This window comes from Brassica napus, chromosome A6 (genome assembly GCF_020379485.1).
Source record: "Brassica napus cultivar Da-Ae chromosome A6, Da-Ae, whole genome shotgun sequence".
Lineage (NCBI taxonomy): Eukaryota > Viridiplantae > Streptophyta > Magnoliopsida > Brassicales > Brassicaceae > Brassica > Brassica napus.
In genome coordinates, this window is record NC_063439.1 from 12,644,156 (window position 1) to 12,671,781 (window position 27,626).

The 27,626-nt window shown below is 31.1% G+C and overlaps 1 protein-coding gene across 1 annotated transcript; it reads right to left on the reverse strand.

Annotated features, from left to right (window-relative positions):
* Window positions 1-14,697: 14,697 nt before the first annotated feature.
* On the reverse strand, window positions 14,698-18,424 carry LOC106351744 (probable fatty acyl-CoA reductase 5). Its single transcript, XM_013791498.3, has 10 exons — window positions 18,298-18,424; window positions 17,809-17,912; window positions 17,469-17,674; window positions 17,296-17,396; window positions 16,989-17,184; window positions 16,737-16,898; window positions 15,751-15,832; window positions 15,353-15,622; window positions 15,077-15,204; window positions 14,698-15,000 (listed from the first exon to the last, which is right to left on the reverse strand). The coding sequence occupies exons 1-10, from the start codon at window positions 18,374-18,376 to the stop codon at window positions 14,835-14,837; spliced, it is 1,494 nt and encodes a 497-aa protein (XP_013646952.2). The 5' UTR covers window positions 18,377-18,424; the 3' UTR covers window positions 14,698-14,834.
* Window positions 18,425-27,626: the final 9,202 nt, after the last annotated feature.

Genomic DNA, 27,626 nt, shown 5'->3' on the forward strand with positions numbered 1-27,626 from the left:
AGTAACTGATCGTATCAAGACGTGTCGAAAATCCCTATAAAGATGGAAGAGAAATTCAGACAGCAACTCTAAGAAGAGGATTATGAGATTACGAAAGAACATAGAGCAAGAAGAAGCTAAACAATTTCCTGATATGAGGATGATAACAGACATGAAAATTGATCTAGAAAAGGCTTTCAAGGAGGAAGAGAGTTTCTGGAAGGAAAAGAGCAAAAATACCTGGCTCAAGGAGGGAGACAGAAACACCAAGGTCTTTCATGGATGGGCTCAGGTGAGGAAAATGAAAAACAGAGTTGCTTCTCTCATTGATGACAGAGGAATTGAGCAGTCTGAAGAAGACAGGAAGGGAGACATTGCTGTAAGTTACTTCGCCAACTTGTTTTGATCATTCTCCCCTGCAGATGCTACTGAACTACTAGAGGGTTTTGAAGCTAAAGTCACGGGAAGAATGAATCAGACTCTAACGAAACATGTAACGGATGGAGAGATAAAGAAAGCGGTTAAGGCAGTGAAGAGTGATAGTGCTCCAGGAGCTGATGGAATGACCAGGAAATTCTTTCAAAACTACTGGAATATAACAGGGGCTCAGGTAACAAGAGAGGTCAAAGAATTCTTTGCTGGTGGAGCTCTATCACCAGAATGGAACTTTACCCAGATTTGCTTACTACCGGAGAAACCAAACCCCAATGCGCCCTATCAGTCTTTGTCCAGTGGTTTATAAAATCATCTCCAACATCCTATGCTTGCGCCTTAAGACGGTTCTACCTCAGTTGGTCTCGCAGACACAAGGGGCTTTTGTTGCTGGTACTCATATCTGATAACCTTCTTATAGCACACGAGATGATTCATGGGTTGAGGACAAACCCGAACTGCAAAAGTGATTATCTGGCTATCAAAACAGATATGTTCAAAGCATACGACCGGGTTGAATGGAGTTTCTTGGAGGCTCTTTTCGAAAAAATGGATTTCAGCAGTGTATGGATAGGATGGATTATGAAGTGCATACGTTCAGTCACGTACACGATACTCTTAAATGGACAAACACACGACCACATCACCCCGGAAAGAGGAATTCGACAGGGAGATCCGCTCTCTCCTTTCATTTTCATTCTCTATGCTGAGGCTCTTGTACATGTCATGAACAGAGCGGAAAATAGAGGGACTATACATGGAATGCAGTTAACGAAGAGATGTCCTTCAGTACAACATCTTCTCTTCGCGGATGATAGTTTGTTTCTATGTCGAGCCAACCTGCCAGAAGTTTGGGAATTTCTGCGATGCCTCAAGTTGTATGGTGATTCTTCGGGTCAGGTTATAAACTTTCAGAAATCAGCAATCACATTTGGAGCTGAGGTAGACCCGATTATGAAAAGGCTTATTGCAGAGATGAGTGGCATTGAAAATAAAGGTGAAGATGGTAAATAATTAGGCCTACCTGAGTGTTTCAGCGGTTCTAAACAGAAGCTGCTGGCTTTCGTTGGGGAGAAACTCAACAAAAGACTCAAATCTTGGTTTGCGAAAAAACTTTCTCTTGGAGGCAAGGAAGCTGCTGAAAGCGATAGCAATGGCTCTCCCAGTCTATGTTATGTCCTGCTTTCGACTCACCAAACATCACTGCAAGAAGATCATGAGTGCTATGTCTAGTTTTTGGTGGGATGCTTGTGAGGATAAGAGAAAAATACACTAGGTAGCTTGGGAGAAACTCTGTATGTCAAAGGAAAATGGTGGACTTGGTTTCAGAGATATTGAGATGTTTAACCATGCTGTATTGGCAAAGCAAGCGTGGAAACTCTTTAACAATCCTGATACATTGTTAGCGATAGTTTTCAAGGGTCGCTACTATGCTTCATCTGATGTCCTGAAATGCGGAAAAATGTATATACCTTTATATGCTTGGCGTAGCATCTTGTTTGGCAGAGACCTCCTTAAAAAGGGCCTAATCAAATCTATTGGTAATGGAGAATCGACACACATATGGTTGGAGAAGTGGATCATGGACTCTTGCCCAAGACAACCGGTCAACAAGGAACTCTCCATCGAATCAACTAGGAAGGTCAGAACATGCAAATGGGAAGTGGAGAGATGACGAGCTTCATAAATTATTCCCCACCAATGAAGTCAAAAGAATTCAGACAATTCACCCATGAAGAGAAGCTGACAGATACATATGGTCTCTGACGGATCACGGCTCATACACAGTCAAAAGCGGGAATTGGCTCGCAGCCAACAATGTCCTTAATTCTTCAGCCACTATTTGTCCATTGGAACAGAGAAAATTGGATTTGAAGAAGAAATTGTGGAAAGTCAAGATTCAGCCTAAGCTAAGATTATTCCTGTGGAGAGCTGTTTCTGGTGCGTTAACAGTTGCAAACAGGTTACAATCGCGGGGAATGAATGTTGATGTGGAATGTAAACTTTGCCACAATAATGCTGAACCGATCAACCATGTCTTGTTTGAATGTGTAATGGCTCAAGAATTGCTAAGGAAGGCATCTTTCCCTCTTCCAACAACACCAGTCAGGGACCTATGTGAGAATATGAAAACGGCGATGGAATTAATGGAGAACAATGCAATTTCAGAGAACTTGAGGAGAGCCATCCCATGGGTACCATGGAAAATCTGGAAAACCGTAATAAGATTCTTTATACAGATTTCTATTAATTCGCTCACCAATCAAGCTCTGTAAGAAGCTTCAGTATGGTCAGCAATCAACAACAGTGGTGAAACAAGGTTGGTACTATGTTCTTCTTTAGAAACACATCAACATTGGTAACCACCTATGGAAGGTATGGTAAAATGTAATGTTAACTCCAACTGGAGGAACTCATCGTCCTTAAGTGGGGGTGCTTGGATCACAAGGAATCAGCAAGGTAACATGCTCATCACACTCGGGAGGCTTTCACTCCATCTCCTAACAAGTTGACGACAGTACGATGTATCATTTGGGCTCTTCAAAGTGTGAGAGACTTGGGCTTTCAGAATGTGGTGATCGGTGTCGACAACCAGGATGTGATAAGCGCTCTATCCAATGTTACCTCTTGGCCACGCTACAGAACCTTTTTGAACACTATTGCAGATCTTCGTAGCAGCTTCTCCTCAGTGTTTTTGATCAGGAATCGACAAAAACCAACTCCATCGCACTTGACATTGCCCAGAGTGTTCTTAGAGATGGAAGATTCCAATCGTACCTAGCACTAGGTGGGCCAGCCTGGCTGCATAACAGGATCAGGAATGAGGCTCTACCCAATGAATTTTAAATCTTTCCCTTAAAATCTTTCTGTTGACATTAGAGTTTTATTCTATTTTCATTTGTTTTTGTCTCATGAAATAGTGTTACCCCTCTTAATTGAGTTCAGACGTTTAAAAAAAATTAACTAATAATCAAATATTTTTTTATCTTATATATGAAAGTATATATGTATTTATAAAATGTATTTATATTGTTTATTAATCATAATATTTTCAAAAATACATACTTTGTTGCGTATTAATTAATATTACACTATTATAAACATTTTAATAATTATTTTTTTATCTATCTTTCTATCTGAATGGTATAAAGATTAATAATATATATGCACAATGTCTAATTTTGTTTTGTATTTACTAAATTTTTGCAATGCAAGTATGATTATTATATATTTATTGTGAATATATATATATATATATATATATATATATATGAAATACTCTTATTTAATTATTTTAAATGCATATTGGATAGTATAATATTTAGATATAAATCTTAACCATACTAATATTTTGATGAAATTTGAATATTATTAAATACTTTTCAGATATAAGAAAAAGATAAATAAATATATAGAATTTTAAAGTAATGTTAAGTAATATTCTATTTATTAAAATAAATAAAATCTAGAATATTAGATATATCTTCTAAAATCTAATATTTTATTTAGGTTTTATATTTTCTATATTTTATTAAAATTTATGTTCAAATATATTTCTTTGATGAAGCTCGTGTGAGTTCATTTTTAATTTTATATGTTATGCTGATAGTTTTAATAAATTTTCATAAATATGGATCCTATCATTTTTATCTATGAGCTACATTAAAAATCTATGAAGAGTCACCATGTATTCTGCTTTATTTGGAATGTTCTTATTTTTAAAAATCTTGTAAATAAAAATCTTTCGGTTTGTTTCATAAAATCTTATTTGATTAGTTTGATAAAGATTTGGATTCTAATTTTCTTAAAAAAATTGTGTCAAAACAAAATATAGTGTTATAAAATTTAAAATATTGATGCGTAAATAACTATAATTCATTTCGTTGATAAAAGGCACTTCGAAAATACATAAATATTAAACTATGATATTTATTTGGCGCATAATTTGGTATTTTTAATTATATATGAATATTTTTAATAGCCTATAGTCCTTATTGTAATAAAGGTTGTGAAAATAATTTTGTTTTTTCTTGTTAATTTTTTTTTATTTATTTTAGGTTTTAAGTAAGTTAGTATAAATAGCAGTTTGATTTTTAAGATAATTTTTACAGTTGTAAATTATTTGTAGTTCTGTATTTATTTTTACATACATTATTATTTGATTTTTTTTCTTTCTAAAATCTGATTTCTATTATCCTTTTTTGTTAGTTAAAATTGTATGATTAATTTTCAAATATTTAGTTTATATATGTAAGAATTCAAAATTTACCTCAAAATTTATAACACTTTTTAAATTTACCTTTAAATGCTAATTATTTTATAAACACTTTAAATTTATTATAAAAATACAAAATTAACCCTTCAAAATTATTTATAAATATTTTACATTATTTGTAAAAGTTTATAAATTCAACCCCATCCCCTAAATACTAAACCTTAAACAATAATCACTAAATTATAAATTAAAATGTTAGAGTATTATATGAATTTGACGAAGAAGGAGAGAAGAAAAACAGTGGTTTGACGAAGAAGGATGATGGTTAACGGCATAGTTATATATGAATTTATAAAATATATATACAAATTTTATATTTTGTAGTGTATTTTATAAGAAAACTAAAATATTTTTGTTTGTTATTTTTGTATATCCACTGTTAAATACTGGCTAAAACATAGCTATAAATTGCCACAGTAAATCTCGGCTAATCAGCCACGATTATCCATAATTTTTTATAGCTACGAAAAGTATAATCACGATTTTAGACTATACAGCCCGTGGCTTTACCATAACTATATCAAATGTTTTTAGTAGTGGAAGGGAAGCTCGTGATTGACTTCCAACATAATAGTGGAAATCTGCAAGTAAGTGCGTGTAAATTGATCTTCAGAATTATGATTAATTATGTTGAATTTGGAGAAAGGAAAAGAGAATTGTTGTCAACAAAGATAAATTATTATTTTTTTGTCAGCTAGTTAAAGGTGAATTAATTTTGAAAAAATCAAAGAAACTTTTCTTGGGGGTAAAAATGTAAAGAAAATCAAAGAAACTTAAGAGAGCAAAATTCAATTAAAGTAAATATTTGTTTTTAAGTTTGTATAATAATTATGTGAATGAATAACTTACAGTCTCTTAAACTTGTATTTGTTCCACCTTAAAATCAGGTTATTTGTTTTTCTTTTAAGAAAATACTAGGTGGACCGCCCGCACGCATGTGCGGACATTAACAGTAATATTAAATTGATATTACATTTACAACTATATAATACTTATGTTACATGTATATGGTTAATATGAAAGATTTGATGTTACATATTGATATTTATACTATGTTCATATAAACAAAGAATACATTAGAACGTTTAGAAAACGATCACATTTAATACTACTCATAAAATATCAGAAAAATATAATTGAGAAAAAATAAATATTTCACGCATAACCTCAATAAAAAAATCAGCCATGAAATATAAAAGAGAGATTTGAATTACCTGAGATTTATTATCATTGGTTTCATTGTAACAACAGAGATGATTTATGGTTTCCTTCTCTAAGCCTTGAGTCATAAAAGAGGTATTTCTAACAAAAATCTTTAAAGATGTAAACAATCCCCAAAAGATAACAAATTATATAATTGATAGGACAACGTCAATGAGTTTCAAAGTTTTTAAAAAGCTTTGAGATTACCTTTGACTCTCAGACATACCGAAGAGGATCACGCACAATAAATAAATTACACTTGATTAGCATACATATCTTATATTATATTCTTGATAAGTGATTTAACTTTATAAAAAAAATTTATCTTTTTCGAAAGGGATAAGCAGTTCCTGGATAAACAGAATCGTCTCTTTTTGTTAGTTGAATCACTACTGATGCAAAAATATAGATAGAGATACAACATGGAGATGAAGAGAACAAAAATAAACGAAAAAGAAGAATCCCCCATAAAATTACCAGTAATGGTGTTCCCGTCTATGAGTTATTTATTGATTATCATACACCTGCGCAAGATCACAAAAGTAGAATTTAAATTATAACGATCAAAAACATATCTAATATATTAAAACAGAAGTCATGACTTCTTTTCATGTGTGATTTTTTTTTAGTTTGGACCATTCCTAGAAAATATCATATTTTACATAAGTTCATTATTATATCTTTTAATATCTTTATCTTTTTATTTGAAATACAAATGAATATATTTAAAATGTTCTAACAAAATCTTTTTAAAATCTTCTTAGAATCTTTTTAAATTTACTTTCGAAAAATAGTCAATTTTAATTTTAATTATCATAAAATATAATTAGAAATTAAAATTGAATATAGGTTTGGTTTATAAACGAAAATTTATTTCTATTACGATGATTTTGTTAGAAATAAATATTAATTTCTATTTTAATTTTTTTCAAATTTGTTTTCTAATAAAATAAAAATCATGATTTTTTGATGAGTGATATTTTTATTTGGACCATCATTTAAATTTTCTATTAAATGTATATCACTAATGCTAATATATATAATATTTTTAACTACTTTAATCATAATATCTTTTATATCTTTTAATTTTTTTAAAAAAATTTAAAATTCTAACAAATCTCTTGAATAAGATTATAAGATCTTAATTGTCATAAATTGAATATAAATATTTTCAACTATTTTTTTAAATGAAATGTTACTAAAAGAATAAAATTATATCCTATTTTATCAATTTTATAATAATATATATCATTTTAAAATAAAATCGTTATATTGAACAAAATATGATAAAATTATTTTAAATTGATAAGTTAACATATTTTATTTTCATAAATATCAAATATTTATGCTAAAAATATAATATGTTGGTAGAACGGGTTAATATTAGTAAATTATATAATACATGTATAAAAATTTCTCTTATCTTAAACTTTTTAATATACAGTCATTTATTATAATAAAATTAATAAACATTAAAAATTACTAAAAAAATCTAGCGATTTGAATTACGGATCATGATTATAATAAATTAAATATAAAATTGTTTTCATATATGTTGTTTCATGCATTAAAAAAATTAGTTTAGTAATCAAACGCAAATTCAATATGGCAAATATATAATAAGCAACATATATATGTGATGATTTTAATTTACAGCATGAAAATTATAAAATTATTATATTTGGCATAATTATACAAACATTTAAATATGTGAGTAACATTAAAAATATATAATAATTATGTAAAACAAATATCTATATATGTAAATGTGAAATATATATCTGCACGGTTGTGCGGGTGGAAATCTAGTGAAAACTTAAAAGAATAGATGCGTGAAACTAATGGGGGTGGTGTGATATTTATATAGCAAATTAGTTTAAATTTCTAAATGACCTAGTTTTCAAGAGAAGCTACGAGATAGAATATCCTATGATAAATTTTAATTCAGCTATGAGATAGAATATTTTCTAATAAATTTTTAAAGATATTCTGGTTATAATATATACATAATTTTGGTAACTCAAATCTTGTTATATATATATATATATATATATATTTAAATATTAAATGCATGCTATTAGAAAAAAAGATATCTCGTCAGTTGATTGCAACTGATTTTTGATAGAACAAATCCCACTATAAGGATTTAAATAATAGATAATAAGGAAATAATAAGAAATTTTAACGTTAAAACCCCCAACTAAGTTTGTTTTGGGTAAAAACCCTCAAACTAAGTATTTAACGAAAACCCCCCTAAACTAATTTTATTTAATTAATTAAACTCTGATAGGTCATAATTACTATTACTACGAGTAAATATTTAGTTTAGGGGTTTCTACACTAAGTAAACATAGTTGAGGAAATTTTCCATTAAAATGAAAAAAATCAAAATATTGTAGTAGGAGGATAAATTTTCAAAATACATTTTATAAATTAATGTATAAGCTTCTATAAATGACTTAGAACCTCTTATAATAATTTAAAACATCGGATTTTATAAATGTATTTATAATTTTGTAAATGATTTATAAAGCATGCATTGAATTATTAGACATTAATAGTTATTATGATACTTTATATACAAATATAATTCTTTCTATACGAATATAAAATCATTATATCAATTCAAATAAACACTTTTGTCTATTATTTTATGTAATTTATAAATATATAAAAAATTGATCGTATTATTATTCTTTCATAGTTTCAACAATTAGTTACCATAAATAATTATTTCTAATATTATGTAGATTATTTGGAAAGTGGTAATTGAATTATCCTTTCCTTTTAGATATAATTATAATAAATAAAATTAAAAATCATCGGTCAATCAAATTATAACAATTTGAAGAATTCATTTATGATCAACACGTAATAAAAAATCATTTATGTGACTTCTCAATCAATATATAGTACGATTTATATTTTTATAAATAATTTATAACATTATATAAATAATTTTAAAATTCTGATAAATTTATTCTGTAAACAACGATAAATAATTTAAAAATCATATTAATAAACATGTTTGGATTTTGTAATATTTAAAATAGTTATTATATAATTATATTCGAATACAATTCATCAAGTAGAGTATAAAACTATTATAATTGTTTTATATAAAAATTCGTTCATTATATTTTATAGTTTATAAATATTAAAAGTAATAAATATAACATTATTAATGTTTCTATAATTTCGAGATTTAGTTGCCATAAATTGTTATTTGTAATATTATTTAGATTATATGGCAAGTGATATTAAATATTTTTAGACTTACCTTAAATTTTTAGATCTAATTTAAATAAATAAAAATTAAAAACAATCGACCAATCAAATTATAATTTTTTTTTTTGAAACTTCACTTATGAGTGACACGTTACCAGACCTCACTAAAGTGACTTCTCTTTTAATATATAGAGGATCATTATCTACTAAAGATACTTTTCATAATTCTAAAAATATACTAAATAAATGTATTTTTTACTAGTTCACCAAAATTTAAATAATTTCCATAATCAACCACAATACATGGAGGGGATGTGTTAAAAATGAGTGAAAGCAATGATTTCGAGATGGAACAGCTGCGGCAACTTGCCTTGGTTGAAACGCATAAAAATGCGAGATGGAGATATATTTGGTCCACCTGCAGTGGACATTTTTTTTTTCCGTCTAAAATTATATTAGTCGTAAAACATCGTTTTACAAGAACCCATGAAAGGGAACCACAGCCGGCGGAACAACCGTACATCCCCGGAAACTAAGCCAGCGGAACAACTATATATCCCTGGAAACAACAGCCCAATCAAGGCAACTACTAACCAAACTAATATCAAAGCTGAAACAAGCAAGATTAACCGCCAGATATAAGTGAACGGCTTCAAAACACCATAGAAGAGCCCGTATAGAAACCATGTTCTGAGAAGATAAAATCACACTAGGATAAACCTTTTCCCACGAAGACATTTGCCCACCTAGCAAACTCCACAATTATAAGGAATCAACCAACAAGAAAATCCAAACAATTATCTTCACCCGTTGCTGCATAATGGCCTTAAAGTCCAAACCCATAATCCAGACAGTATCAAGGCAGCAGGACTACACCATGGAAGCCAAAACGACGACGAAAGCAAGGTGGAGACGAATTGGAGATGGGAAAAGGAGAACTCCTGGTCTCTTGACGAAGAACCCAAACACAACTCAAATCTTGCACAAAGAAGAACAGACTCAAAACTAGAATTGAAGAAAGTACAGTAATGTCGTCAGCGAAAGCGCCTGCCCCGCACCAAGCGGCTGCACCGCACCGTCAAGAGATCCCCGATCTCAGATCTGGCGCCAGACGCACCACCGAACCCAACTCTCTGAAAAGAGCTGAAACAACAAAGATACTGGAACTAGAAAAAGTTCCCCACCAAACTTCGAAGCGAGGAGCACAACAATAAAAATACAAGCAATGCTACTTCAAACCGTGATAAACCACGGGCCACTCCTGGTCACACAGAGTCCCACCACTTGAAGATCCTCCTGCTAACCTGAAAGCAGAACGCCATGACCCCACCAAAACGCAGAGACCTCGACTTCGTACTTTTCAGAGAAAATCAAGCTTTGACAATCGCTCCCGCCTGACTGCACAGCCTCCTACCGCAACAAACAGACGGGGAGAGGAGACCAAAGTCCACAAACCCAAATCAAACAAAGACAAAGCGGGTACGGACGGACCGCAATGAATTAAAACCTGAACGCTGCTCCATAACCTGCAAAAGCGAATGCGATGTAACATTGCCATGATCGAATAAGATGCACGGCCCTGGGATATGTCACAAAGCCGGAAGATCCACCGAGGATACGCAGACTCCTCAGACAGAAGAAGCCAACAGAAGCCTCGTCAACCGCCTTCTCCAAGAACAGGAGAAAGGAAAGCTTTATCTTGTAAGAAGGAAGGATCGGTGGGACGATACCAACCACACCAATACGAATCGGAGCAACACCACCAGAGAGATACGTCGACATAACTCCCCCGGAGTACATGAACAACTCACCAGGAAGAGGAAGGAAATCAAGAAGGAGTAAGCAGAACCGCATCAAAGAGGCCATAGACGACCACCTTCGACACCGCAACGCTGCCTGCTCCACACGCCAACACCGCGGGCTCCAACACACGCCAGCAGCCTGAGCTAAGCGAGTCTCTGAGTTAAAGGGAACCTCCAGAGTTCTTAAGGCAGTAGCAACGCAAACCACGGAAATCCAAGACGCCAAGGTAGAGTCAACGATTTGCTGCTATACGCCTCTCATCCACCGCTCGGAGTGAGGAAGCACGGAGGCTACCAACCGGAACAGAACAGATGAGACAGCCGAACCTCCTCCACGCGCAATCGACCCTACAAGAAGCAAAGGGGCTTCCTGCCAAACCCTAAAATCCGACCTCACCAGACGAAACCACACCCTCTCTGCGTCTAGACTCCAACCACCTGGCATACCACGCTGAACCCGGAGCTCCCCTGCAGCAGAGACGAACACGACGGGCCTCCAGAAGCAGAGCGATGACAAGGCAGGGAGAGTGAAGAGAACACCGGTGAAGCAAAGGGAAAACGAAGAGACAAGAGAAGAGGAGGAGCCTCCGGTGCCGGATCTTGCGCTCACGCGCCGTCCGTACCGGAGCGAGTGAGATCTACTTCGACGGCGTCTGCAAGAAAACTCGACTTTAGAGTCTCTGCTGAAGTTTTTTTGTAACTCGAGCAGTGGACATTTTTTACCAAGGTATCTAAAGAAAAATAAACTAATATAAAAATGAAAAATTTACTTTCTAGAACACATTTTCACTTTTCAATTACACAATCAAACACTTCTTGCATGACACACATTTGATCCTTGCGAATTGTCCTTTTTGTCCTCAACTAAAGGAATATTCAACTACAAATTCCTAATTTATTCTTTTTCCAAACGAAACTGACTTTGTTTTTTTTTTCCGTCAATAGATATTTGATTAACGGGCCTAAAAACCCCACAGTACAACATACAGAAGCCCATGAAAATGGGCTAAAAACAATAAAATTCTGGGTCCAAGGCCCAACTACAAAAACCCTAGGACACACGAGGCTCCGCCGCCGCGCGGACAAACGCTGCGGCTCCGATGTCGCCCTCGCTTCGAAACAACAGCGGGAACCAACCGTCGATTCACCCGGATCCACCGGAGCTAACTGACTCCACACCATCACCACCGCAAACATTTTCAACTCAAGTGAACCCAATTTTAGAGAGCATCAATCGACTGTTCGAGATCTCATCCTTCACCATTCATCGCAAGCATCGAGAGGAAGACTTCACGCGAACCATCACCGTTAACCATGGTCGAGCTTCGATCGTCCTCCGACGTCGTCTCCACCAATCCAAACCAAACCAAAAGCGAAAAACTAAAACGAAAGAACAGACTAAACCCTAAAACGGAACTAGGGAACCAACCGTCGGCGAGGCAAGGCATGGAACGCTTTCACCCCCCGTGATCTAGACCGACGATGGCAGAGCTAACGAAGCCTCCACCTCTCGGGGACAGGAACCGGCGTCGATGGAGCTGGAGGAGCCTCCGCCTCCCGGAGACAAAACCAAATAGCCGCACAATGAGCTTCACCGCGCCTTTCTCAACACGACCGCGCCTTTACGCCAGAGACAGATCCGTCATGGGCGGCCTTGTTACAGAGCTCAGGCAAGGCGGAGGAGAGAGGGGACGAGAGCGAAGCGAAAATCGAAGGCTTTAACGGTGGCTTAAGGGGCTCCGGTGAAGGCACGCACGCTCACGCACCGGCCGGTCACCGGACCCGATTATAGATCTACTTTCTCTCTCTAAAAGCACGCAAACGTAACTGACTTTGTAACTAGATAAAAAATGAAACAATTAAAGAAAAGCAAAATACTTTAATCTCTCTCCTATATCCCCAATTTCGATTTCCAAGCCACTTTCCCAATTCTCTAACCCTAATTGTGACTATTTCATGTATTCCTCTCCCTCTAGTTGCAGAACATGAATCATTGGAACTGGTGTCTGGTTAATGTCCTGAACAACATGATGATGGTGATGATGATAGTTGATTTTCCTTTCATGTAAGGTAAAGAGAAAGCCGCTACGAAGAAATGAATTTTTTCGATTCGGTAAAAGTTACGGTGGAGAGCGGCACCGGACCACCACCACCGCAAACTCTGGTCGCCGGAAGCACGAGCAACATCAACTGCAGTGTTGATGTGGAGGAGTTCCATGAGTTCCATCTCAGCTCACAATATTGTCCTCAAGCTTCTTCAACACCTCGGCAGTTTCACATCAGTCCTCTTCTTCCATGTGACAATTAGTTGTTGTGTTTCCGTGTGGCTCCTTCTTCCTTGTGTAGTCAAGCTCAAGTCCGAACTATGGCGATCTCATCAACAACGGCCACCATCGATCCAAAAGCTCTAGAGCAACAATGGTGAAATTTCACAGTTTTGCATTTGTGGTCCCTCACCTTTTGGGTATTCATGCGTTTACCCCAAAGTTCTTAAAATGTAAAGAGAAGTCCTCTCGATTTAGTCCCAGATTTTCAATTTGTACAGTTCAGATCCTGTCAAATGCAATTAAATAAATATTTTGCATCCAATAGCAAGAACAATTGCTAAAACTCATTAAATAGCAATATCTTAGTCATTAACACTGAAGACTCAACTTTTTTCTTTTAACTTGATTAATTTAGCAATAATATTTAGTCACGTCTCTCTGTCCACAACAATAAATTATCATGTTTACAATTTTTGAGTTCTTCGTTCTATACAACAAATTATATATCCTACATTTATCATATTTATTGAGATCTTTGTCCACCATTCTTTATCCACAACTTTTTTTATGATCGAGAACGTCTGCTTTTAAAAAATTTAGGTTTGTGTCCATGTCCACACATTTTTATATAAATGTTTATATATCCATGTCCACACATTTTTATATAAATGTTTATATATATATATGAAATAGATGTTAAAAGTAAAGAATCTTATGTATAATTTATTATGTTAATTATATTTAATTTAATATATTTTAAATTTTGAGATAAGAGTAAAAGAAAACAAAAAGCAAAATAAAAAAAACAATGATAGTATAAAAATAAAAAATAAAATGGTGGACACTTTTTTATATACACGTACTTTAGTAACATCTGCAAGTTACTTTTTCTAACTAGATAACAAATTGACTTTTCAGATGTTTAACTAAAACAATTATATCACTCTCTTCCATCGTTGAGCAAAGGGCATATGAGTCAAAAAAATATCTCGTACACCGTAAAAGTGTGCCTCCAGCACATTATATCTTAAAGTGTCAAAAAAAGAAAAATGTGTCTCATAGAGAAATCAACTCTATAAAAATTGGAAACAAAAAGAATGTTCGATGAAAGAGAAAGTAAGAAATGAAAAAGACTTTTCATTTTTGTTTGAAGAATAATTCTACGGATGTCAACACCACGTATTTTAACACATTAATTTTTAATTATGTAGTTACTTTACTTTAAAATACTAATATATTGAATTAGAAAATAGTTGATAAAGAAACCTATTACTAATGATGCTCAGGTAGCAGGCTAGAGAAACTTTAAATTTTTAGATTATGATTAAAATCGTGTAAGGTATTTTTTAAAGAAAACTAACATTTAGTCAAAACAACAAACAATAAAATTATAACACAATAATAATATATACGTTATTGATAATATCATATTTGTTGACAGAAAATGATAATATCATACTTATTGGAATTACGAGAGCAGTATTGTCAAATAAGTAGCACACTTATTCCATTGCAAGAAAAACAGAAGATAAATTTTAATTCAAAAGAATTACGTCTGTGTTACAAATAAATAATACTTTTCCATCATGAGTTGCTGTTTTATTGGTGATTCATGCAGATTTCATCAATAAACTGCGTTTGTTGTTTTTATTTCTTAAGTACGTGTGTGATGAGGCCAGGAATATGTACACTTGTGAGGTAGTCTCCCCAATTAATGCCTTTTGGGTCAAAATCAAACATCGATCCCTTTGAAGTTTTTGTCTCATCTTCTTTTTGATTGGCGCATAAGCTCTTAGTATTCCTATCGTCGAATCTGAAAAAAGTATTGTGTAATAAATTTAAAATAGAACATTTCAAAATAGCGATATACGTTACAACACAATTCGTACATGCCCTTGAAGAGTACGTAAGGCTCGTAAAGCTCTACCAATCTCATCACCATATTGATTTTGCGGTTCTTGTCTCCGTATTTATCTCCGCTTCTCCAAGGATATATTATGTCAATTAATTTCAACAACTGATTTTGAAAGAAAAGACAGAAAGATTAACTATACATCAAAACTATGAAGAAAACAATGTCTTTATAAAATCTAATCATATCTCGAAACTTAAAACAATATGTTAATGTTTCATAATGTAGTTTTAAAACCATAAGATATTAGTACCTGTAAAGGTAGTTTGAAACGTAGGGTCATGTACAGGCTGAACAAAGCCATGGTTGATATAAGCCTCACTTTTGAGACGGCAATGAGCGAGCCATTGCGACTACGCAAAGGGCTTTTAGTAAAGTAACGAACGGAAATCTCATGAATTTCTCCAAATGTCACTGGGTTCTGGTGTGATGAACCAACATGGTACACCATGTGAACCCCTGAACCTCCAGCATGTGTAGCTGTAGCCGTGATCATCGCGTTTGCCACCATATCCACTGGTATCTGTCGACAACGTTTTCCATATTACATCACATTTACATCAAAATCTGGAGCTATCTTGATCTCATTTTTTAAAATATAAAAATTTGAATAGATAAATATTTAGGGACATGTCTAGTTAGTGACCTTACCATATCGCAGACTGAGTTCACATCGACAAGAAAACACTTGAGCACTCCCTTTCCGTATGCAACAATCACGCTGTCTACAGTTCTACATTCAAATACTATACTATTTAATAATGTGAATAATTGTAATACACAAAGATAAAAATTCTAAACATGCTGATTGGTAGGCCTGAGGGTCGGGTTTGGGTAGATAGATTCTTATTGGGTCCGGGCCTTTCGGGTGGATGAATTTTTGATCCATATAAGTAGGTCAGTCTTGTCTGGATCGGTTCTCATCCAAATGTTTGATACCAATAAAAACCAAAATCTTCTCGATTTCATTCGATTTCAGTTTTTTTCTTTCTTTTCATCTAATCTCGAAACTATACCCAACACAATTAACCAAATTAACCGGAAATTTGATAATATGCTCTTTATTCCATGAATCTAAAAAAAATACTCCATCTGTTTCTATATAATCCATATTTTAGAAAAACAATTGTTTGAAAAAGTACATATTTCACATCAATTGTATTTACTGAATTTTGATTGGATAGAAAGTATGAGAAATAGCTATTACAAAAAATAATACATTTAATGACATTTTTTCTTAACTTGTGTGAAAATTCTAAAACATACATTGGAAATGGATTGAGTATAATTTTAGATCCTTAAATAATTACAAATGCAATTTTAACCCCTGAAGTAATCCCACCTTTACTATATCCAAGTTTCATAGTGCCTATAAATATTACAAAACTGAAATTTTCAAATAAAATTACACTACGACTGTAGTTACAGTCTTATGCATTATAAATTTCAGGTTGGGTGTAGATCAATTCTTATCGTTGAAAGTTTTGTACCCATATATGTATCTATATAGTTTTGCTTTGATTTTTCAGGTCGGTTCGGATTTTTGGGTCTGGTTAGAAGGTCTGTTATGGACCAACGGCATGTTGGTTTTATCTTCTAGAATCAAAATTCAGATTCCCAATGAATAATAAAGTTACCTTAACCCTTCGATCCAACCAGGAAATGGTTCAGAAAGAGTGCTGGTGATCATCGTGGGACGGATGATGACAAGAGGAAGACTTTCTCTATGGTTACCAATAAGCATCTCTCCCATTGATTTGGTGAAAACATATGTGTTTGGCCATCCATGGAGCTTTGCCCTAGTAATCAACATACTTACGAAATTATAACTCATCGATCAAATCTGATAAGTAATTACAAAGGACTTTTTAATCATCAACAACACTCACCTTTCCATTCCGAGTTCCTTCATGGAGAGAGTAATGTCTTCATCTGAACAATCTTGGTCATGGAGCTCTTTTAATCTTTTCTTCATCAGTTCCATTTCAAAGTTTATATCCAATTGATGACCAGCTTCGTTACGAATCTCTTCCATTGCGAATGGCTTTTCACGTAGGAGACCAGACTTTTCTCCACAAACATAAGCTAAAGAAACATACACGACTATAAGTTTCAGAAAACATATCACAGAAATAAACATTGAAATAATTTCCTTAAAGGAAACTAGATGAATAAAAACGTACGTAAAACACTCACCCGTTGAGACATGGAGAAGCAATTGTGCTTTAACACATTTTTTGGCGAAGTTAAGGACATTGAGAGCTCCAAATGTGTTGATTCCAAGCCCAACGTCATATCTTTTTCATATGCAACATTAATGACACAATTTTAGTCTGATTTAAAAAGTATAAATGTCTTGTAGCTAGTACCTTTCGTCAAAGTTTGTTGTGGCTGCGACATTTACAACAATATCAATTTCTTTTTGCATACGTTCTCTGAGATTAGAGTCTTTCACGCCAAAACAATCGGTCGAAATATCACCTGCTACCGGGACAACTTTTTCAGAGAACAATGTATTCAAATTCTCTTCGCCAATATTCTCTCTCAACACCTTGAAAAGATCTTTCTCAAACACCTGTTATGTATGTATATATCATGAAACAAATCGGACTAATAAACATCAAGAAATGAACCCACTCCTTTCATATACGAATATTTGTTCGTTCACATATATATTATGTAATGAGTTAGGTTTTCTTAATATATCACCTCTGCTCGTAAGCGTTTCATCGCAGCTTCACTGTCGGATGCCCTCACCACAAGGTACAGCTTTTTCACATTTGGCTGTACTCTCAGAATTTTCTCGACAAAAACTAATAAAAGTTAATGTAATTATGTGTCAGGTGATAATAGTGAGCTACTCCATAACATTTACAGCAAAAGAGAAAAAAATAGTGAGTTACTCCATTTCATATATGAATACTACCTGAAATGGTTATATATATAAACTAAATGCACATTAAATATACGGATAGCATGATACTTCTACTAAGTGTTATATATATATATAGTAAAGATTTTTTTTTCAAAGAAAAACGATTAAAATTTAATCGAGATTTTGAAGGAAATTAATATGTGCCAATCCTGATTTTATTTTTTCTCCAAACTTCAAGCAAATTCATTAGTCAGTCTCAACGTATCTTAGACGAAGTTGATTAGAATTAACCATAAGCAAACATAAAAATTAAAGAAACATACCTTTGGCAAGGAAACCGGTAGCGCCGGTGACAAGAATAGTCTTGTTTTGGAGAAATTGAACACAGTTGAATTCCATCATTTGGGAGAGTAAGAAGAAATGACAAATAAGTCTGTGACAGAAATCTTTTGGAGAGCAATATTATTTATAGCAGTACGCGATCAGAAAGACAATAATGCCCTCCACTTATCATTGCTTTTCTAAAATTTAAAAACTATTTAAGATGTAGAAATAAGAAAACCCCAAATTGTCCAAAGTCCTTTAACCTTATTAAAACATAGTATACAATATACTCCCTATACTTACGATAATTGGCCAAATTTTGCTGAAGTGTAGGGTGAGGTCTCGTTTTGTTCTAAAATGCATTACTAGTTCAAACAATTCTAAGGATTTAGTTTTAGTTTATAGAAATAAATACTTACATCAAAAACCGATAAATAGATGGGTTAATTAAGAAGAAGCTTCCAGACAAAAAAAATTGATAGCCGCCTGGTGTTTAGCTTTCACTAAAAGTTTAAGAAAAAACACTGTTGCATTTTTGTCGTATACTGTGAGAAACAAAGGTTCATCAAAGTTTTTGTTAACTTGTTTGAAAACTAACTACTAAAGCGTTGGTGATTTAATTCCCTTAATAGTACTGTAAAGATATTGGTTTCTTTGTACCTTAATTTGATTTTATTTAGTATAACTATATCTTAAATCAAACTTTATAAGAGCTGATTTTGAATCTGGAAGAATTTCCAATATTAATTAACAAAAAAACTTGTTTGAAAAGGAACACAGTGTATTTGTTTTAGTACATAAGAAACTAATTACTTGTACCTTAAGATTATTTACTCGTTAGTCAGTTACTTTATACGAACTAAAAACATTTTATAGTCCTTTTAAAAAATAAAAGCGTTTAAAGTTCGTTGTTTTCTTAAGTCTTCAAAAATATAAGAACATTTTAAATTAAATATGTAAATGATATATATATATATATATATATAATTTTTTTTACATCTACTTAATTAATTTACAGAAATAGAGAAAAGAACCACTTCATACCAAACATATCTCGATATATTCAATCTAAGTATTATTATATCTTTGCGCAAATACATATTTACACTTCGAAAAGTTCAAATGTCATATATTTTTTTTTTTTTGTGAAATCATAAACCAATTACTACATCTTCTATCACATCATCTAATTTTACTGATATGGATACTACATCAATTAATTGATTAAAATAATAAACTTATCTCATATAAGAGAAATATTTATTACAATGTTTCAGTCCTATCGTTTATTTCTTCTATTAATCTAGGTTAATTTTGGATATGTGTTTTTATAGATTGTTGTGTAGTCATGCAAATAATTTTGTAATAACAAGTTTTACAAAATGATAGAAAATATTATAAATTTTCAATTTTTTAGGAACACAATTATTGACACATAATCAAGATTACACGAGAATAATCAATATAATTGAAACAGTATATGAATACTTCTCTTACATGAGAATTTTTTTTATTTTTAAACAATTTTGGTTAATTTTATTAAATAATTAAACAACTACATTTTCTATAAACTAATTATTAAATGATTATTTTGTTTATAATAAAAGTAAAGTTATTATATATGTAGAATTCTTGTCATCAAAGATAGTTGGTGTAGCATCTAGATCAACAAAATTAGATGATATGATATTTCATATGACGACTAGTAGTGTATGATTTTGTCAAAAATTAAACAAAATGTATAATATCTGAGTTTTTTAAAAGTGTAGACATATATTTGCATGATGATATAATTGATGTAAAAATTAAATATATTTCGATTTATCAGGTACGAAATAGTCATCTTCCCATATAAATATGAACGTATTAAATATTACCTCACGGAATACACTCACTCACATTTGTTTTGAAGATTTCACCTACATTCTTAGAAGCTGGGGATGTGTATTTATTGTTTACTTGCATAAAATCGAAAAGCATATTTTATTGTAATATTCTAATGAATGTAGGTAGATCTGCAAATAGTAGATATTATTAGGTCAACAATATAGGCCAATATCTAACAATAAACACTACAAGAACTAAAAGGTTACACGTTAGAAGTATGATATATATATATATGTGTGTGTGTGTGTGTGTGTGTTTGTATGGACTAAAGAACATGTTCTTATTTATTCCTTCGCCTAGGTGATGTAAGATTGATGGCCCGTTTGATAACTTGATTTATCAAATCGATACTCCAGTTGCATATTTCGTGGCTGTGATCCAACTTCGAAAAATTACGGGGCGTGTAACCAAATTTAGTGCTCCATTTTATTAATGTTTTTTTTTATAAAAGGCTATTATTTTTAAATCGTTTAGTTTTATTTCTAGTAGAATAACTGTCAAAGGTAAAAAATTACACCCGAAGAAATAAAAAGAGAGAATTTGCCAAATGACCAAATTCAAATGAAAATTAAGTGGATGACATTGATGTTGACATAATTAAATGCTTCAATTTATCCGGTATATCTTCTTTGATTGCAAGTCACCGGTAAAGAACAAGAGAGAACATCAACACTTTAAGGTGTGAACACTTTTAATAGAAAACTGTTGAGAATGAGAGATATAAAAGATATCCACGTAACTTGTGTTTTTTACAGTTACGGTTTTAAATTGGGCTAGTAATGTGGTTCCCTTAAATAAAGATATAAATGATTGAATAATGTGCAAACTGAAATGAAGTCGGTGGATAATGAAAATTAAAAGGATGTTTTCATCTTATATCAGGAATATCATGTTTTTATGCTATGTGAGATCAGATTGATTATTTCTCAAACAACCAGAAATGCACATTCCCATGGTTTGAAAGTTTGCTGGTGCTATATTCCATTTTGAGGAAATAGTATAGGACACAAACCTGACATTTAATCCCTACATATTAACCCCTCCTATATTAGCTAAATAGAATATTCCGATCCCTAATTATTAAAGCTAAAACCTAAGCAGTAAAATATAAACTCAAATATTCGACAAAAAAAATAAATATAAACTCAAATATAATTTATAAATGTTTCCCTATATTATTTTTAATGTATCATTGATAGTATGGACCGCAAATATTAAACCTTGCACATCCGCTTACGTATACTACGTGCCAAGACAAACCCTTAATTACTAAGTTATCCTGGAAGCAACCATGAATGCACATTCTTGGTTTGAAAAGTTACGAGTGTTCTATTCCATATTGGTGAAGTAGTACAGGACCTCAACCTAGCCTCTTACTTTTACATATTAAACCATCCTACAACCGCTAAATACTACACCCAAACTCCTAATTGGTAAATATATACCCAAATCAATAAACTATAAACCAAATATAATCTATAACTGTTTTACAATATATTCAAAATTTATCAACCATAGTATGGAACATACATATTAAACCCTACCCACCCACTTAAATATTAAACCCTAGACAAACCCTCTAATTACTAAATTTAAACCCAAATAACTGAACTATAAACTCAAAACAGAATTTATATAATATGCAATCAATTTTCTCAACCTACACGACATAGTATGGCACCGTTATAACTAGTATAGAAGGACTGACCCGGACCCAACTTTTAAATACTAAACCCTAAATTGTTATCACTAAACCCAAAACTCAACCCTCACCTTTCAAATACTAAACTCTAAATTCTAATCACTAAATCCTAAACTCAAATATAAACCCTAAACTCAAATAGAATGGAACAAAATACATAATATAAAAAATATTGGTGAACAAAACATAACACTCTTTATTAATCGTCAAATAGAGTGATAAATTAATATATGCATTACATAACATGAATAGAACAAACATAATACAAATTGTTTCACATTAGTAACATTATCATTATAAATAACATAGTACATTAATATGAACGCGTCAATAAGAGAAATGTTGAATTTAAAGAGCATAAAAGACTGTTATATTTCATAAATATAGTATAGAAATATGTGTATAAGAGTAGACTTTATCATAAATAGTATAGTAACCTCAAAAAAAATATGTACACAATATATAAGTATCTCCTTCCTCGTCTTCATCAACCATGATTCTGCAATTTCATAGTCGCCTTCCGCGACTTTGTCATCTCTCTCGTCTTCGTTGATGTCAATGTCGCTTCTTCACCCAATTTCTCATCAATCGCAATTACGTAATTTCAGAAGTACGTTGATTTCAGTGCGGCGATGGTGAGAGGATATGAGGAAAAGGCGGGTTGCAACGGTAGTGGAGAAGAATATATGGTGACAGAGTGATCGGAGGTGGAGTTGATAACATAACAGCACATGATTTCTAATCTATCTTCTTTACCACAAAACTTCTCGGCAATTAAAAACGGTGGTGTCGTACATACAAATGTAAGATGAGATATATTCATTTTCCTCAAAACTATCTAATTATCTTGAAAGGTGAGAGTGAATACAACATGCCCACATATTTTACTTATTACATTAATTAATTATTTATGTAATTGTTTTTTATAGTAGGTTTCACCGGTTGAATGTGGGGACAATAGGACAATATTATATATAAGAGGCAAGTTGTATAGGTGTTGTACGGCTTACTGCATCCACCCTTCACTGGAGTAACTAGACAGAAAATAAGTGGACTTTTGATCAAAAAAAAAAAAAAAAAAAATAAGTGGACTCATGCGGAGAAAAAGTCAACGTAACACTTGAAGAAATAAGGTGAACTTAGTCCTCAACAATTTCAAGCATGCAAGAGTGACCGCGATGAAACACCACCAAAAAAAAGAAAAACCGCCAAAGACACCAGATTTGTTATCTAATCCATAAAAAAACAACTACTTGCTACAAATGAAAGATTCATCTAAGAAAAGAAAAAAGAACATGGCGGAGAACTCACAGCTATCAGAAAAGACAGATTCAAGAACGAAAAAAACTGAAAAAGCGTTGGAAAAGTTTTCGATAAAGAAAAAGTTTGGAAAAAAGTTTAATAGAGAGAAAGTATTTGTTTTTACATATAATTTAAAATTTAGTTTCCCTCGTTTTGTATGTAAGTAAACTTATATCATATATCAAATCTAAATCATTTGACTTGTTCTCAATAAAACCTATGAAGCACGGGACCACTCAAATGCAATTCCAAAAAGGCATAATACAAAATCACACCAGAAATATTAACAACACAAGAATGTTTTTATATTAAGCGTGTCAGTTTAGTTCAAAAGAAAGCCGAAAGTGCACACACAATTTTGATTTGATACGTAGCTAGAGGATCTCCAGAAGAAACTTTATAACTTCAAATATAGAGTTTTTTGCCTTAAAAAAAACTTTAAAACTTCAAAACTTCATTACTCAAAACTCTAAATTTGAAGTTTCACTACTCAAACCTCTAAATTTGAAGTTTCATCTTTTTATTTGCATCTTGGTCCTTATAATTAATTATACCTTACATTTATGATTCTAAAGTATTTTCTTTCATAATTTTAATCTTTAAATTTTTTGTATATTTTAAATATTTCAAAATTATTTTTATAAATTTTACACATAATTTAAAAAAAAATAAAAATTTAAGATTTATAATATTTAAAAATAGAATTAGACAACAAGATATTACAAAAGAAACTTAATAGAAATTTTTTTAAGAACATACATGAAGACATAATAATTACGCAAATTTAAATATTACAACAATACTAATAGTCTAGTAAATTTTCTCCAGACTTCTAAAATATTGTCCAAACAATTTTTGTGTAACCGAAAATGGAGCATTAGGAAAATAATTTTATGTAATAATATGGTATATTGCTTGTAGTTTAATATTTAATTTTATGTTTCTATTTATAATTTTATATTTTAGTATATAATTTTATTAATTAATATTACTATAATATTTTATATATGTACTAGTTATCTATAAATTTCTTATGGATTTATATTAATTATGATAAATATAAGGAGCATAGTGTAAATTATAAACAATTTTGAAATTAAATTTGAAATTTTTCTTTTTGAAAAAAACACCTTGAAACTTCAAATATAAAGTTTGCAAGACTCTATAATAGAGAGTTTTTTGGAGATGCTCTTTTACAGAAAATGTTTTATATATTTAAGGGAAACTATTTAAATACCATAACTTTTAAGCTTTTCCTAAACATACCATTACTAGTTTTGTACTAAATACCAAAACAACTAAAAATCATTAGAATGAAGAAAATCCAAATTTCTAAACTAGAAAAGGAAACCCAAGGATAATTTTTTTATTTTTTTTTTGCAATTTATTTAAAATAAACAAATAATTTGGTATAGTAATTTATTATTTGACGCAAAAAAAATCAGCAGATTCAAAATTTATGATTTGCTCGACCTTCTTACTCTCTATGCCTTCATTAAAACATTTAGTATTTGTAACGATAACATTGTCTTAAACAAAAGAGATTTGAAGCTGAAACCGAAAAGCTGTTTGCAAATAAGGACGCACATTAAGGCTGAACATACTGCTCAAAAGAGGACACATGTGTTTGGTTCGGTTTGAAGTTCGAACTAACTGACTTTGTTAAATCAAACCAAACTTACACCTAATGCACTTTCGGTTGGTAAGGTCTTTTTTCCAATCAGTTCGGAGTCTTAATTCCTATTTGCTTAGGTATCATTCATTCTTCTTACTGTGGGGAGGTTCTCTTACTCTCTTGAACTTTCCCTCATAGAAAATAAGTGAATATTGCTACCTAACCCAATTATTTAGACCGGCATGATTTTTTGTGTGTGTACGATTGCAATAATATTTATTGTAATCTTTTGAAAAATGTTATCTTGCATAAACATCAGAAGTTTACTGAATTACTGTGTTTTATATCAAAGAAAATGACTGACAATTTTTTTTTGTCTATAATGGCAAAATAATGCCACTAATCCTCCTATATATTAAAAGAGAAGTCACTTTAGTGAGGTCTGGTGACGTGTCGCTCTGGTGACGTGTCGCTCATATGTGAAGTTTCAAAAAATTGTTATAATTTGATTGGTCGATTATTTTTAATTTTTATTTATTTAAATTAGATCTAAAAAATTAAGTTAAGTCTAAAAACATTTAACATCACTTGCCATATAATCTAAAGAATATTACAAATAACAATTTACGACAACTAAATCTCAAAATTATAGAAAGATTAATAATGTTATATTTCTTACTTTTAATATTTATAAACTATAAAATATAATGAACGAATTTTTATATAAGATAATTATAATAGTTTTATACTCTACTTGATGAATTGTATTCAAATATAATTATATAATAACTATTTTAAATATTACAAAATCCAAACATGTTTATTAATATGATTTTTAAATTATTTATCGTTGTTTACAGAATAAATTTATCAGAATTTTAAAATTATTTATATAATGTTATAAATTATTTATAAAAATATAAATCCTACTATATATTTATTGAGAAGTCACATAAGTGATTTTTTATTATGTGTTGATCATAAACTCTTCAAATTGTTATAATTTGATTGACCGATGATTTTTAATTTTATTTATTATAATTATATCTAAAATAAAATGATAATTCAATTACCACTTTGCAAATAATCTACATAATATTAGAAATAATTATTTATGGTAACTAATTGTTGAAACTATGAAAGAGTAATAATGCGATCATTTTTTTATATATTTATAAATTACATAAAATAATAAACAAAAGTGTTTATTTGAATTGATATAATGATTTTATATTCGTATAGAAAGAATTATATTTGTATATAAAGTATCATAATAACTATTAATGTCTAATAATTCAATGCATGCTTTATAAATCATTTATAAAATTATAAATACATTTATAAAAATCAGACGTTTTAAATTATTATAAGAGGTTCTAAGTCATTTATAGAAGCTTATACATTAATTTATAAAATGTATTATGAAAATTTATCCTCCTATTACAATATTTTGAATATTTTTTCATTTTAATGGTAAAATTCCTCAACTATGTTTACTTAGTGTAGAAACCCCTAACTAAAGATTTATTGGTAGTAATAGTAATTATGACCTATCAGATTTTAATTCATTAAATAAAATTAGTTTAGGGAGTTTTTGGTTAAATACTTAATTTGGAGGTTTTTACCCAAAACAAACTTAGTTAGGGGTTTTAAAGTTAAAATTCATTATTCTTTCCTTATTATTAACTATTTAAATCCTTATAGTGGGATTTGTTTTATCAAAAACCAGTTGTAATCAATTGACGAGATATCTTCTTTCCTAATATCATGCATTTAATATTTAAATATATATATAGCAAGATTTGAGTTACCAAAATTATGTATATATTATAACCAGAATATTTTTAAAAATTTATTAGAAGATATTCTATCTCATAGTTGAATTAAAATTTATTAGAAGATATTTTATCTCATAGCTTCTCTTGCAAACTAGGTCATTTAGAAACTTAAACTAATTTGCTATATAAATATCACGTCACCCCCATTAGTTTCACGCATCTATCTTTTAAGTTTTCATATGTTTTTGATCGTTATAATTTAAATTATACTTTTGTGATCTTGCGGAGGTGTATGATAATCAATAAGTAACTCATAGACGGGAACACCATTACTGATAATTTTATTGGGGGATTCTTCTTCTCTATATATTTTTTTTCTCTTCTTCTCCATGTTGTATCTTTATCTATATTTTTGCATCAGTGGTGATTCAACTAACAAAAAGAGACGACTATATTTATCCAGGAACTCATCATCTCTTTCGAAAAAGGTAATTCTTTTTTTTTATAAAGTTAAACCACTTATCAAGAATATAATATAAGATATGTATGATAATCAAGTGCAATTTATTTATTATGCGTGATCCTCTTCGGTACGTCTGAGAGCCAAAGGTAATCTCAAAGCTTTTTAAAAACTTTGAAACTCATTGACGTGTCCTATCAATTATATAATTTGTTATCTTTTGGAGATTGTTTACATCTTTAAATATTTTTGTTAGAATTACCTCTTTTCTGACTCAAGGCTTAGAGAATGGAACCGTAAATCATCTCTGATGTTACAATTAAACCAATGATAATAAATATCAGGTAATTCAAATATCTCTCTTATATTTCATGGCTGATTTTTTTATTTGGGTTATGCGTGAAATATTTATTTTTTTTCAATTATATTTTCTGATGTTTTAAGATTAGTGTTAAATGTGATTGTTTTCTAAACGTTCTAATGTATTCTTTGTTCATATAAACATAGTATAAATATCAATATGTAACATCGAATCTTTCATATTAACCATATAGATGTAATATAAGTATTATATAGTTGTAAAT

What these genes read in the sequence shown, in the direction of transcription:
- LOC106351744 (XM_013791498.3), bottom strand. Translation starts at nt 18,376, where the DNA reads ATGATGGAATTCAACTGTGTTCAATTTCTCCAAAACAAGACTATTCTT. An exon ending in ACAACAAACTTTGACGAAAG is followed by an intron (nt 17,397 to 17,468) that starts GTACTAGCTACA and finishes CATATGAAAAAG; the next exon opens with ATATGACGTTGGGCTTGGAA. An exon ending in GGTTGGATCGAAGGGTTAAG is followed by an intron (nt 15,833 to 16,736) that starts GTAACTTTATTA and finishes ATTTGAATGTAG; the next exon opens with AACTGTAGACAGCGTGATTG.